At 32.8% G+C, this 14,261-nt stretch overlaps 1 protein-coding gene across 1 annotated transcript in view; it reads left to right on the top strand.

Moving 5' to 3' along the window:
* LOC144548688 (putative disease resistance RPP8-like protein 2) overlaps nucleotides 1–14,261 on the top strand; it is an 84,705-nt gene that overhangs the window by 50,782 nt on the left and 19,662 nt on the right. The window contains exon 4 of the mRNA XM_078297417.1: nucleotides 1,677–2,453. Within this exon, the coding sequence (XP_078153543.1) occupies nucleotides 1,677–2,453 (777 nt within the window). The remainder of the gene's footprint in view (nucleotides 1–1,676; nucleotides 2,454–14,261) is intronic.

Here is a 14,261-nt window from a genome sequence, read left to right as displayed (position 1 = left end):
CTCAGCCTGAAATCGGATTGGTACGGCTTGATTCCGGTCCAATCCAGTAAGAATATATCTTGTTCATATCCTCTAAGACAACAAAATATTTTTGTTTAGATCCGCACCGTCTAATCAAAATCTGAACCAATCAGACCGAGGTAAAATGCATGGAGTCCCTTTAATATATTCTTGCGTATTTTGATTGAACGGTCTGGATAAAAAGAAAAATATTATGTCACCTCAGATGATATGACTTCGTCGAAATCTAGCGTTTGACTCTTAAGAGTGAAGTGACTCTATATGTTTTATAACAGAGAACTAAATATTTGGTTTATGCATGCTGAACCATCCAAGTCATGTTGGCGCTTTCTGATCATGCATGCAACTTACTCTGGTTTCAACCTCTTGCTACACTTAATTTAGGATAGTATACAGCATACTGTTCAAATAAATCAAGATAATAAAGTATTGAAATCAAAGGAAACCACTGCTGGTTTCACAGGGGCAATCAGCTGATAATATATATACAACATACTTATTATTTGGCTGCCCATTTCTTCTTCATTTGCTGAGCCAACCGGCTGCCTCCATTTCCATGAATTTCTTATATTTTCTAATACTACAAAATTCATTATAATTATAAAAATGTGTAATCATCTTGGCATATTTTTAGAGTCAAACACTAAAGTTTTTATTTGTTCTTATTATTGACTAATACATGATTATGCAATCAATTTTTAAACTAATCACATTTAAAGAAATTGATCAAAATAGACTTTCAACCTTTGCCATGTGGGCACTTTACTTGTGTTTTATAACAGACAACTAAATGTTATTATTACGTACCTTACTAGTTGTAAATTGATATTAGCTAGTTATATATTTAAGAAACCAACAATATTCGTTAATAATAAATTGTTTCAAAATATATTTAGATAATGATGGTTGATATTACACCCATTGAACTAAAAACGCAATATGTCAGAAACAATCATGACTGAACATCTTAAACAAAACATGTCAGATCAAATCTTATTGTTTAAACAAAGAATGGTGGTTGAGGCCATCGAATCAAAGTAGGTTCGATGTCCATCGAATCAAAGTAGGTTCGATGTCCATCGAATCAAAGTAGGTTCGATGTCCATCGAATCAAAGTAGGTTCGATGTCCATCGAATCAAAGTAGGTTCGATGTCCATCGAACCTACTCTCAAGTCTAGTCAGTGCCATGCTAATTAAAGTGTATTGTTCTAAGTGGAAGCCTTTATTAACCCAACCCAGCAGGTCATTGAGGGTAGGCCGTATTAGCTACTTAATTGTGTTTTTTTTTTTTTATATTGCACGAGTTATTGATATTGTGCAAATCTAAACAAGATCAACAGCTAGATTAGACCCACGGACATTTTATGAATAATATATAAAAAAAAAACCAGCTAGATCTCATAAACAACGGCTGAATCGTGCGAATTGATACTGTACAAATCTATTTTTATTACGCCAACAACTTTTGCAATACCATGCAAAAAATAGGAAGAAAATAGAGAACCATTGCCCTTTATATTGGTCACGAAAACCACAAACTTCTATTTATGCATAAATTTAACCCTCAAAACACACTTTTTTTCTTTTGTTAAAAGAATCTATTATCTTAAAAATTTTGTCATAATAAAATCCAATAAATGTTTTATTTTTGCAGTACTGATGTCAAGAGACAATTTGAACTTCGCATATGGGTAGCTATTTCTCAAAAGTTCGAATTAATTGACATTTTGAGAAAAATAGCAGAACAACTCGATCCTCCTATCGACCCGAGCAAGCAACCAAATGCTTTCCTTACCAAGCTTCATGAGTCTCTTAAAAGAAAAAAATACCTCATAGTCCTTGACGATGTTTGGACAGACGATCTATGGACTCAAATTGGAGCAGCACTCCCAAACGAAAATAAGGGAAGTAGAGTACTTATAACCACTAGGTTCTTTAATGTTGCTAAGAATGCAGATCCCACGTGTGAACCATACAAACTTGGGTTCTTAACAAAGGAGTTAAGCTTAGACCTTTTCTTGAAAAAGGCTCTTCCAAATCACGATTTAAATGAAAATGCTTTTGATGATCTATCTAATATCATAGATCAATTTGTCCATAAATGTAGTGGGTTGCCTCTCGCATTGTTGGTTTTAGGAGGCCTATTATCAAAGAAGCCACAAAACTATATTGCTTGGAGTAAAGTGTTACAAACAATGAGTTGGCATGTTGATGATGGAAAGAAATGTAGTGAGATTATAGGCACTAGTTATGAGGATCTATCATTTGCTCTTAAATCATGTTTTATGTACTTTGTTGCATTTCCTGAAAACCATGAAATCAATGCCACATCTTTACTTCAAATGTGGGTTGCAGAGGGCTTCATACCACAAGAAGATAACAGAACATTGGAAGAAACTGCAGAGAGTTACTTGGAGGATCTCGTGCAGAGGTACAACTTACTTCATTTAATGCTTTACACATTTTACTTTAACGTGCTAATATCATTGTGTACAAGTACTAGATTCAATTTATTTATTTATTCATAAAAACCTTTAGGCGTATAGTAAATCATTTCGATTCAATAGGAATCCAATATAAGGAGCACTACAGGAGAAACAAAAAGAAAAGAAGCAAAAAAAAATAAAGCCATGTTATGTATAGAGTTTCCAACTAAATAGTTTTGAAGCTAAATATGTTTTTTTGATGAAATGTTTACTGTCCTCAAAATTTATGAGTGTTAGTTAATATTATAATACATAATCAATACTTTCTTTAACAATTTACCCTAGAAAAATGTAAGCTCCAATAATTTAGTTATGACATTTATAAGCACTCCAAATTTGATCTTGTATGTTAAAACAAATTTTCTTATTGCATAATAGGAGCCTGGTTCAAGTAAAATCTAGATATCGTGATGGTTCTATCGAAGTTTGCTACATTCACGATGTCCTGCGGGATCTTGCTATCCAAAAAGCCAAGGAAGACAACTTTCTTGTGGTGTATTCACATCCGGATTGTGATCAACAAAGCTTGAGTAGGGCGCGTCGTGTGGCAGTTCATCATGTAAATTCTGATAAACTCGTGATGAGCCAAAACCTCCGCACTCTATTGTGCTTTCATGAAAAACTCATGCCGAATTGTTCTAAGCAAAAGTTGCTCAAAGTGGTAAGCACTGAAGCCGGTCATATGGATAGTATAAATGTGGGAATGTTTGAGGGATTAACTCAGTTAAGATATCTGAAGCTTACTGGGGTGCTAAGTGACAAGTGTACTGGACGAGAAGACAAGTACGGGAAAAGATACTTGGGGAAAGTGATAGGCACTATGAAGTGTATACAGATTCTTAATATCAATTTAAAAGTATGTGATGAGGGATTCGTAGATAATTTTCCTGACTGTGCATGGAACATGAAGTCACTGAGGCATGTTGTGACCGGATTCTGTGCTCCAGAACTGCCGCCATCAACAGAACTACCAAATTTACAAACGCTTACAAAGGTTACTACCAATGAATCATGGAAAACTGGGTTTCCTCATTTACCCAATTTACGTACGTTAGATTTAGAGCACAAATCATGTTCATGGAAGGTAGTTGCCTCTTTCCTTGGCACATTAAAGAACCTAACCTCTCTCAACCTAACCGGTTCTATTCCAGGAGACATATTTGATATGAGGGAGTACCCATTTTATCAGAATCTAAAATATCTACTATTAGAGGCTAATGAAAGAGCCATTGATGTTATCATGCTACCTCCTCACCTCATTTGTCTTGATATTATTAATTGGGAATTCAACCAAGATCTAATGCCGAAACTGGAGAATCTACACTACCTCAAGAGTCTCATGCTAAGTGGAGTCAAAACTAATCGAAAAATGAGATGCTCAGCTAAAGCCTTCAACCAATTAGAAGAATTGTATCTTCAAGAATGTACAGTGCTAGAGGATTGGGAGATAGAGGAGGGGGCCATGCCCAATCTTAAAGGACTCCATATTAATGGATGTAGAAAATTGTGTGTTCCTCAGGGGCTACGACACCTAACCACCCTTCAAAAATTGGATTGGTGGGATGTGGGCCATGAGGGAAAGGCAGATGAGGTTCGCCATTTATGCAAACATGTTCCTTCACTTCATATATTATGTTTATAGAGCCATGGGAGTATTTTACGTACTCCAATTCCAATTTCATATTTAGCATTGTTTTCTGTTCTCTTATTAAATTAATTTCTTGTATGCATGTGTGCTTTGCATTTTTAATTTAATTACTGATGCTCTCACACATGCGCGCGCGCACACATATATATATAGCTATCTTCTTAATTAAATAGGTTGCACACGGGGCAAATAAATCATGCTGGGAGTACGCGCGTACTGTACAAAATTATGAAGTATACATACGTACGTACGACTGATAAAAAAATAAAGTTAATATATAAAGGACCATGACAAAATTTTATTTCTAAAAAAAAAATAGTCAAATTATATTTTATATTTGCAAACGTACGCATCCCACAATCCGATTTTTTTATCTTTAGCATTAAAAATATTTAAATGTGTCCTTTATATATTTTCATCAATCCTAGCATAAACCGAGTTTCGAGACCAAATAAAACTGCTGGCAAAGACAATTTTTATTTTATTTTAAATATAATACTTCATAAATATTATATTCTTAATCGGAACACAATATTTTGAAATACGCAATGTCAAAGATTAATTAATATTTTTTATTATGAAAATTAATACTAAATTGAAAAAATGTGAAAAAAACATGTGCAAGCATCTAATGTTGAGGAAAAAAGAAAAGGAGGAAGAGGATAAAATTAATTTGATGGACATATATACAAGAACATTTGTTTAAAAAATTAGAAAGAAGAATTATTAATTTTTCTTTTAAAAAAAAATTATGTTTTGTATTAGTTCTTCTTGGACCAGTCTTAGAACCCTCTTAGAAAAATTAAACTACGTATATATGAGAACAAATTAAAGGAGACAGCAAGAAATTGAAATTTAAAATTTGAACATGAAAGATAAATAAACTGATGCATCTAGGGGTGCTCATCAGTTTGATTCGATTCAAATCGAATTGAAATAGGTAAATTAAAGTTTTATTTGATTTCAAGAATCAAACTGAACCGAAATATAATATTACTCATAAAAATTAATATTTTTTTTTGTTAATTTTTGAATTTTATAAAAGATGAATTTAAAATTTTTGCTTGGTTCGGTTTGACTGGTTTTGAACCGAAGCACACAATATGCATTACGTTGTAACTTTTGATTTTTTAAAAATGTTTGGTTCGAACGGGAGATGGGTTTAAAAATTTTGATTTGTTCAGTCTAACGGGTTTTTTTTTATTTTCTAAACTAAACCGAACTAGTAAATTAGGTTTTAAAAATAAACTGAAACGATTGATTTAATCGGAAAAAATAACTTATAATTAATTATGAACATACACTACTACAGAAAAATACTTTACCATCGATTGAAATTGTTATCCGCCATCGGGTTCCAACCATTATCAATTGCCCTGATCAGAAATGTATGCACATATGTCATCGGTTTGAGCCGATGGCGTTAAGCTCCAACCAGTGTTGTAAATAACGGTATGCAGTCGTCGGACGGATAGGGTACCGCCAAGCGATTAATTGGGAATAATCGGGAATAATCGGCCATAATTGGAAATAATCAGTCAATTAGTCAGAAAAATCCATAACGGTTTGGTCACCGCCAACGACTAATCTACCGATTAATCGGCTTAAACGGACGTTTTTTACAACACTGGCTCCAACGCGATCAGTTGGAAATTGGGGACAGATGAAAATAATATGTTGGGTGTTATTAGCCATTGGCAAAAGCGTGTTACAACACTATGGTGTTTGAGTTGGTGTTTGCAGGTCCTAGTTTGCCAACAGTTATTGCTTCGGACCGTTGGTGACTTATTTTTATATATTTATTATATATGACTCTATTAGGCTAGCCTCCATATATATAACGCAAGATAAATAACATATATAATCTCTCTCTCTCTATATATAGCACTAAATCGAATACAAATAACATGCAACAAATTAAGCAAGAGAATATAGAAGACCAGCAAACATATATATAGAACAATGCAACACTAAATTAACCAACATAATTAATATATAGCACTAAATTAACCCAAGTACCTTCATCAATTAACATATATGTTCTGTTGCAACAAATTAAGACAACTCCCAAGACATACCAGAATCACACACCGGTCCCCTCCACCCGTATGATTAACTAAAGCCATCAATGAATATTTCAAAAATCACACCCCCACTAGTTGCATATATGACATAAACAACCAACAACATTGTACTTATATCAGTTAACTTCCAAAACACAACTATTAATTGTTCTAGCGAGCACCTACAAAAATGTACATCATATGTACCCAATGTTTTTAATTTCAAGAAGTACATGCATCATCGGTCGTGAACCTCGTGTAGTTCTGCATAAGTATATGGATGGTGGTAGGGGAGACTGTATATTTAAATGAAAACATGTTAATAACAGCATATGTATAATTAATTAAGAACTTAAAATCAGTGCATGATATAAACAAATTGACATATCTCTGGAAAACGTCTTGCGATATGACAGATGATTTATTCTTTATGTGCTTCTACAACCGGAGAGATCTTCTCGAAAAGGTTGAAGAACTAAACCCTAATATATACAGAGTCCCAAAGTTTCTCTATGCCACATCAAGTGTTTCCATTCCGGAGGCATTTATACTCAAACCCATATCTGATGCAGCATGGAGCAAAGAATCGAACTGGATGGGGTACGTGGCTGTGGCAACCGACGAAGGAAAGAAGGTTTTGGGTAGGAGAGATGTGTTGATTGCATGGAGAGGGACTATTCAGAGCAAAAAAAGCTTGAACTCGTAACTCACTAATTTACAGTTCGTTTAACTCGGTTCATTTACAACTCGAGTTAGCCAACTCGTTTAATAAATAAGCTGAGTTCGAGTTGGCCCCAACTCGCTTATTTATAACTCGAGTTACATAAAGTTACATAGTATTGGTCACAATAAATTCCAAAATAATGAAATTCGAATCTCTAGACTATTATTTGTGCTTTGAGATTCGTGTAAAATATGTTTGAACTTATATTGTAATACTATCATTGGTTAAACGAGTTATAAACAAGTTGTGAACCAACTCGAGTTGATAACGAGCTGAGTTTGAACTTGTGTTGTAATACTATCACTGGTTAAATGAGTTGTGAGCCAACTCGAGTTATTAACGAGTTGAGTTCGAGTTGGCTCTACAACTCGTTATTATCATCTCAACTCGAGTTGGCTCGCTCGTTTATTAAATGAGCCGAATTCGAGTTGGGGATAACTCTCTCAAACTCAGCTCATTTACAGCCCTACCCTGATGCGTGCGTGCGTACATATTTTATATTTTTGCATGATGAGATTCTATGTTTTGAAATAAGCGGAATAATTAAAACATGGGGAAATTGTGAGATTGTCACTACAAAACCTTGAAATTGTGAGATTGCCACTACAAACTTTAAAATTGTGAGAATGCCAATATAAAATATCCATAATTGTGAAAATGCCATTAACAGTGTATTCTTATAATATTTTTATCAAATATTAATTTGAAGAGGCGATATCAACTGGAGTGTCACTGTTTTTGTATGAAGGGTATAATCAGAAATACATAATTTTGTATACCAAAACAGTATTTTTCAGTTATTTTTTGATAAAAATGTTATAAGAATACACTGTTAATGGCATTTTCACAATTATGGACGGTTTATAGTGGCATTCTCACAATTTTGAAGTTTGTAGTGGCAATCTCACAATTTCAAGATTTTGTAGTGGGTTCTCACAATTTTCCCTTAAAACATTGTTGTCTAGTGTTGAGCGGATTTTGACTTAGTCAAACTGGGAATGAGAGGAGACAGTCAGACTCAAACAGAGGTAAAATCGGGCCTGCAGAAGGACTTAATGGGCCGAGAACTAAATGATCATGGCCCTCTGTAATATTGGGCCCGTAGGGTCAAAATTAAAAGAATACAACGGGAGCCACGCGAAAGGAGAGAGACTGAACAGGGGACCCACTAGCGAGGCAGACGAACAAATGGAGAAGAAAAGGAGAGGAGGAGAGAGAGACCAATGGTACGTACAGCTAGCACGCCATGCATCACTTCGAATGCAGCAAGTTGATTATGTTTCTTAAATTGCAAGGGCTTTGGTGTTCAATCATAGTTGAGTCCTTTCTTGATATGGAAGTGATTTGATGTACGCCATTACACCATTACACCATTACATTGGAATTGTCATGAGAAATGTAATTGAAGATCAAATTTTACATTTTTTTAAAAATTATTTTATCATATTAAAAAATCACTGCTTCAATTAATTCATAATTTCGGATTAAGTGATTTTCTACTAATTTAAAAGAATTAAAAAATATATAAATTTTTCTCTCCTAGTATATTTGCATATGAAAAATCATATTTTATGGTTTGGATTGACTATTTGAACTTTGAAAAATAGAGAAATAGATCCATAAAACAGGTCGATCGGTAATATACAAATTACTGTAGACTCTCTTACAAAAATATATTTTAATGTTAGTAATTTCGAATTTTAACATAAGAGTACAACAAAAGAATATTAAGTTGTCTGGAATAATCAAATAAAATCTTAACAATTGTTCCAGATATTAAATGAAATATATTTTAATTTTTGTAATGTCTAATTTTAACATAGAGTACAAGAAAAGAATATTATGTTGATCTGGAATAATCAAATAATATTTCAATGTCAGAGTATATTTATACATTTATTGTAGTAGGTCAAAGTCTACTATCTATCTACACACACACTTTTATGGAGTAGAACTATGATGTTTCTAAGTTCAGCAAGTTTGTTTATGAACTCAACTCTAAAATCTATAAAATTGGCTTCAAATAACGAATCTAAACAATCCAAACTGTTGAAATCCTTCTACCTTACGAGTGATCATCTACATGTGAAATTCTTTAAATTTTCAATTAAATTTTCATGAGTCAAGTGGTCAAAAGGCCTCCAAACAATGAATGCATTAAAATTAATTTATAAACCTTTTAATTTTGACCACTTGACTATATACTAAATTAATTATAAAGTTTAAAAATTTGATATGTAGACGCATCACTCGTAAGGTAGAAAGATTTCAACTTCGAATTCGTCATTGAAGTCAATCCGATAAATTTTATATTTGAGTTCACAAAGAAGTTTGATCAACTTTGGGACACCCTGGTTCTACTCTACTATTATCATCTACCAGCTTAAATACTGGAAGAAAGCAACTTTAGACGTATGTTTTCCTTTTCTTCCGTTGTTTGCCTTAAGCAAGAGATGTTATCTTCTCCAAAATTTGCTGACTATAGTATACCTTTGATTTGATGTGATCTTCTCCAAAATTTGCTGACTATAGTATACCTTTGATTTGATGTGATCTTCTCCAAAATTTGCTGACTATAGTATACCTTTGATTTGATTCAATGCTTCAAAATGAGCAAAGTCAATAGAAGGTACAACAAGGCTTGGAATCAATTCTAGATACCAGCTGGCCATTTTGAGTTCTTATATATACAAAATAATTACTTCATTTATTGAAACTTCTGAATAGTCAGAATTAATTCAGAGGGTTATCTTATCAATCCTCCATGGATGAGCATTCTAATTAGTCAATTAAGAATTCTGATCTAACTATATTAATATTTAGCATTTGATTGAAATTCAATAAATTGACAACATCATAACCAATGAAGAATTCTGATCAATGAATCATGTTAATGAGAGAGAATGGAAAAAAGAAAGGCAGTGAATTTCTTTTTTATTTTCGTGCATGCTTTCCCCAATCAGAAATTAAGCAATGAAACACGTACGGAGGACATCACACTGGAAATTAAATGCGCGAATATGTGTATCAGAATTGGAGTCTTAAGAAAAATATATAGGTCCAAATTAATAATTAGCGCCTCTTCAATTGTGTTTTTTTTTTCAGAATAATTAATTTGTAGTAGGAGGCACGTTACAAAAATAGAAATTTCCAAATAATTAACCAAAAGATTTCCAATATGACAAATAAATCCATATGTAAAAATAGATATAATTAAAATGTATTATGTATTTGTCAGTTAAGATGGCAGTGTTGGAAATAAAAATTCATTTAAATGATTGGAAAATCAAGACAATAACCAAATTTAAGGACCATGCCGTATATCTAACATATTTTATTAGGATTTTAATTATTGGTTCTCAAAATAACTTGCTTACAAGTAATGGATTGAAAAAATTAGATAACTAAAGTATCAATTAAAAAATGAATTATTTAAAGGTAATGATGTGCAGTTTAAGTCATGTAGAATTGGACAATACAAACAAAAAAAAAAAGATTAATTAAAGTCCAACTTGATATTGAGAGGGATTAAAGTACTAGCTTGTCAAGATAGAAAATCAAAGCAAGGACTAATTGTTGGGGAATCATAAAAGACCAAACAATTACACTTTATCTAGATATTAAACAATTACATCTCATCTAGAGATCAAATACTTACACCCCGGAGAAAGAGAAACGATTTCTCACCTTAACCTAAGGACCATCTTATGCCAAAGAAACTCAAAACATAAATCATAAGTGCAGAACATAATACCTGATTCCATGTCGTTTGCCATGGAATAACCAAAGCCATAGTAGAGCAAGCCGTCTCCATGAGCACGAGACAAGTCTTCAATGGCAAGAAGTCATTTTTGCCTTTTGTCATCAGTTCGAGGAATAAATCTTCCAAAACAGCAAGGTGTGGTCGTTGAGAAATCATCTCCATATTTTCTAATGGATTTCTCTTCTCTATTCTTTGATGGCCGAAGAAGAAGAGAAGACACACATAACTATATTTTTTTTAAGAGAAAAACATATGTTCAGTGTCTATGCTTTTCTTGGTTACCTTGTGCCTTGACGACCAATCCTTATATAGAGAGATATAGAGTCGACATATTGCCAAACCCTAACCCCAAACCGATTTTCTGGCCACATGCCAACTTAAAAAAAATGTGCATAAAAAAGCGTGCAAATGCATCAAAATTCATGCAGTAGCTGGAGAATCGGTTTCCTTAATTGTAAATTTCAGAATCAGTCCATCAATGATTTGATCTTTGCCTAAATTGTTCTACAAATTTATGGACCACATCATAAGGGATATATTAATTGTCTATTTCTTTATTTGATCACTTAAATTGACAATCATATATGATAGTAAACAATTCATAATTAGATTACAATGTTATACTAAGTGCATCTCTAATTGCTCAAAAACTGAAATTAAATTGCAATTGAAAGTAAATAGATGAGTTTAGAGAAATTTGACACGCGGGATGTTAACGGAGTTCGGCAAAACAAAGGCCTACGTCTCCGGGGCTTCGCAACCTTAAGTGGTGCGCCTTTCTATTACCCAATACGAAAGGATTACAACTTGTGAACCGTTGAGCCCTTACACACCAAACGGGAAGTCAAACGGTCAACTCAAAGAGATGAGAACAAGGTCTCTTAGTTTGAGCTACTCAAGAGAAACACTCAATAGATCACTCTAACCTAATCTAAGTTGAGATTAGTGAAGTGGGTTTGAGATTGTTTGAGGGATTTTGAAGTTTTAAGCTCTCACAACAATGAAGTAAGTTAATCTCTCAGAAAATCACTTTTTAGAAGATTAGGGTCGACTCAGATGATTTGGAAAGAAAGCCCAATGCCCTATTTATAGAAACAACTCAAAAATTAGCTAAGTGAGCTCAAACGTTACGACGTTTTATAAAACGTTACAACGTTTTACCTCAAAATGCATTTTTAATTTTCTGACAGCTCAGCTTAACTGCTCAAAACGTTAACGTTTGTATAACGTTTTAATAACGTTTAGCTCTGTAAAATCTTGATCAAAAATAGGAATTTTTGAAGCTCAGATTCAATTAAAACGTGACAACTTTTGTCAAACGTTGTAACGCGGAATTAAAACGTTACAACTATTTGCCAAACGTTAGAACGTTTGTAATTTGAATTTCGAATTTTATACAGCTGTGCATAACGTTCTGACAACACATAAATCGTTACAACATTTTTGGTAATCGTTATAACGTTTCAAGTTGATTCTGTACAGTTGTGCTATATTTTTGACAATCCTAAAACGTTATAACGTTATAAAAAATGTTACAAGGTTTTAAGCCGTTTCTGAGTTTGATCAAGTTTTGCACTGAAAACGTTACAACGTTTTATCAACGTTTTAGTAACGTTTGTCCCTGTTAAAACAGCCTCAAACTTACTTTACCAAGTTTCTGATTTTACAACTTGTATTCTTGATAAAGTCTTCATGATTTCTTCAATCCAAGTATTCCATTAATGCAATTCCATTTTACTTGAACCTACATATCTTTCAAAAATAGAATAAATCGTAAAATTCAATAATTGTATGTTTTTGCAAATTAATCAAATAGACGAAAAAAATTATTGCTCGAACAACATACATATATGCTCAATGTTGGCATTACATCCAACGAGATTGACAATAAATCCAACACTAATAGTAATAACATAAACATAATTGTCATGGTCGCATTCAACCAATAGTATTTTATATTTACTTGGAAATTAATCTAATATAATGATAACTTACCTAGCTAGCTAGCCAGCATTACTTTGTCAAAGAATGTTAAAGCATAAACTGAAATCAATAGATATAGAAATACATTTGCTTAATCAATTAATAAATCCAAAGTCAATTAATAAAATAGATTTAATTATCATAGTCACATTTATGGCAGTACTCCGTCGCAAAAAGTACCGTCGCAAATAGAAAAAACAGAACAATAACGGTACTCCGTCGCGAAAAGTCACTTTTTTATCCTCGCAAAAAGTGTCTCATTCTTGTTGTGTATATATTTACTTGAAAATTAATCTAATATATATAATGATAACTTAATTACCTAGCCAGCATTACTATGTCAAAGAATCTTAAAAGCATAAACTGATTAATACATATTGAACTACATTTGTTTATTCAATTAATCGAACGTCACTTTGGATTGAAAGAAAGATAAAGGAAAGAGCAAACCCTGGATAGCAGCACAAAACTTCATATCATGTCTGAAAACCTTTTTGGGAATATAGCTAAAAGGTGGAAGGAGATCCATGGCTATAGCAACTGGAAAAATATGTTGGACCCACTAGACATAGATCTTCGCCGCAGTATAATAAACTATGGAGAGATGGCGCAAGCGGCCTATGATGGTTTCAATCGGGAGCGGCGATCACCTAATCTCAGTGCACCTAGGTACATACCAGGCTTCTAAATAGCTAGCTATAGCTTTTCCGGACCATAAACGCTAAGCTATGAGAGAAAATTGCACTAACTCAGCTACGACCACTATAGCTATAATAGCTGACCGCTATTACCGCTATATGAGACCCGCTATAGCTACCGTTATGCTACATGGTTTTTTTTTTTGGCAATTTATATGGACTTCTGTACTTCTATTCTTATTTCTAATGCTACATGGTCTTCTACGATAAGTATACTAAACCAAACTATATGCTTCTATTTTTATTTGTGATTTATTCTATCATTCTATATCGAGAAATATTCAAATACTAATTATTCATTTTGATTACTCTTTTTATAGTATTCGTTTGTAAAATTATTATCGTTCGTTTCAATTGAAAGCTGATTTTGATTATTATTATAATTATAAAATGTTTAAATATGTATATTGACTTCATTTAACTTATAAAATTAATTGCTCTTTGTCTATTATAATATGTAATACCATGAAGTATAAACTATTAAATAATATTACTTTTTAGATTTTTTTTCATTCTTATTTGCGTAATTGATAAAAAGTATAGACTTAGATTAGTTGTCATTTAGTTGTTACACCAATTCTCTAATATTGATTATGTTGATAATTAGTAGAAATATAGAATATAAAGTTTGAAAAGGGAAAATCGCTATGTGTGATGGCTTCCGCTATAGCTACGCTATTCGCAATAGCTTTTTTTTTTTGGTCTCCCCGCTATGCCGCTATAATCGCTATTTAGAACCTTGGTACGTACAATATCTAACTAAGGCAAATGATTTACAATTTTTTTATGCATTTGTTTCATAGCTGGACTCTTTTTTTCTCATAGTCAATTGACACAACAAACTTAAGATTATGTCGCAAATTGAGTCGATTTT

This window comes from Carex rostrata, chromosome 33 (genome assembly GCF_964058835.1).
Source record: "Carex rostrata chromosome 33, lpCarRost1.2, whole genome shotgun sequence".
In the NCBI taxonomy this organism is placed as follows: Eukaryota; Viridiplantae; Streptophyta; class Magnoliopsida; order Poales; family Cyperaceae; genus Carex; species Carex rostrata.
The sequence above is the reverse complement of the archived record's forward strand: the minus strand, read 5'-3'. Positions and strand labels throughout refer to the sequence as shown.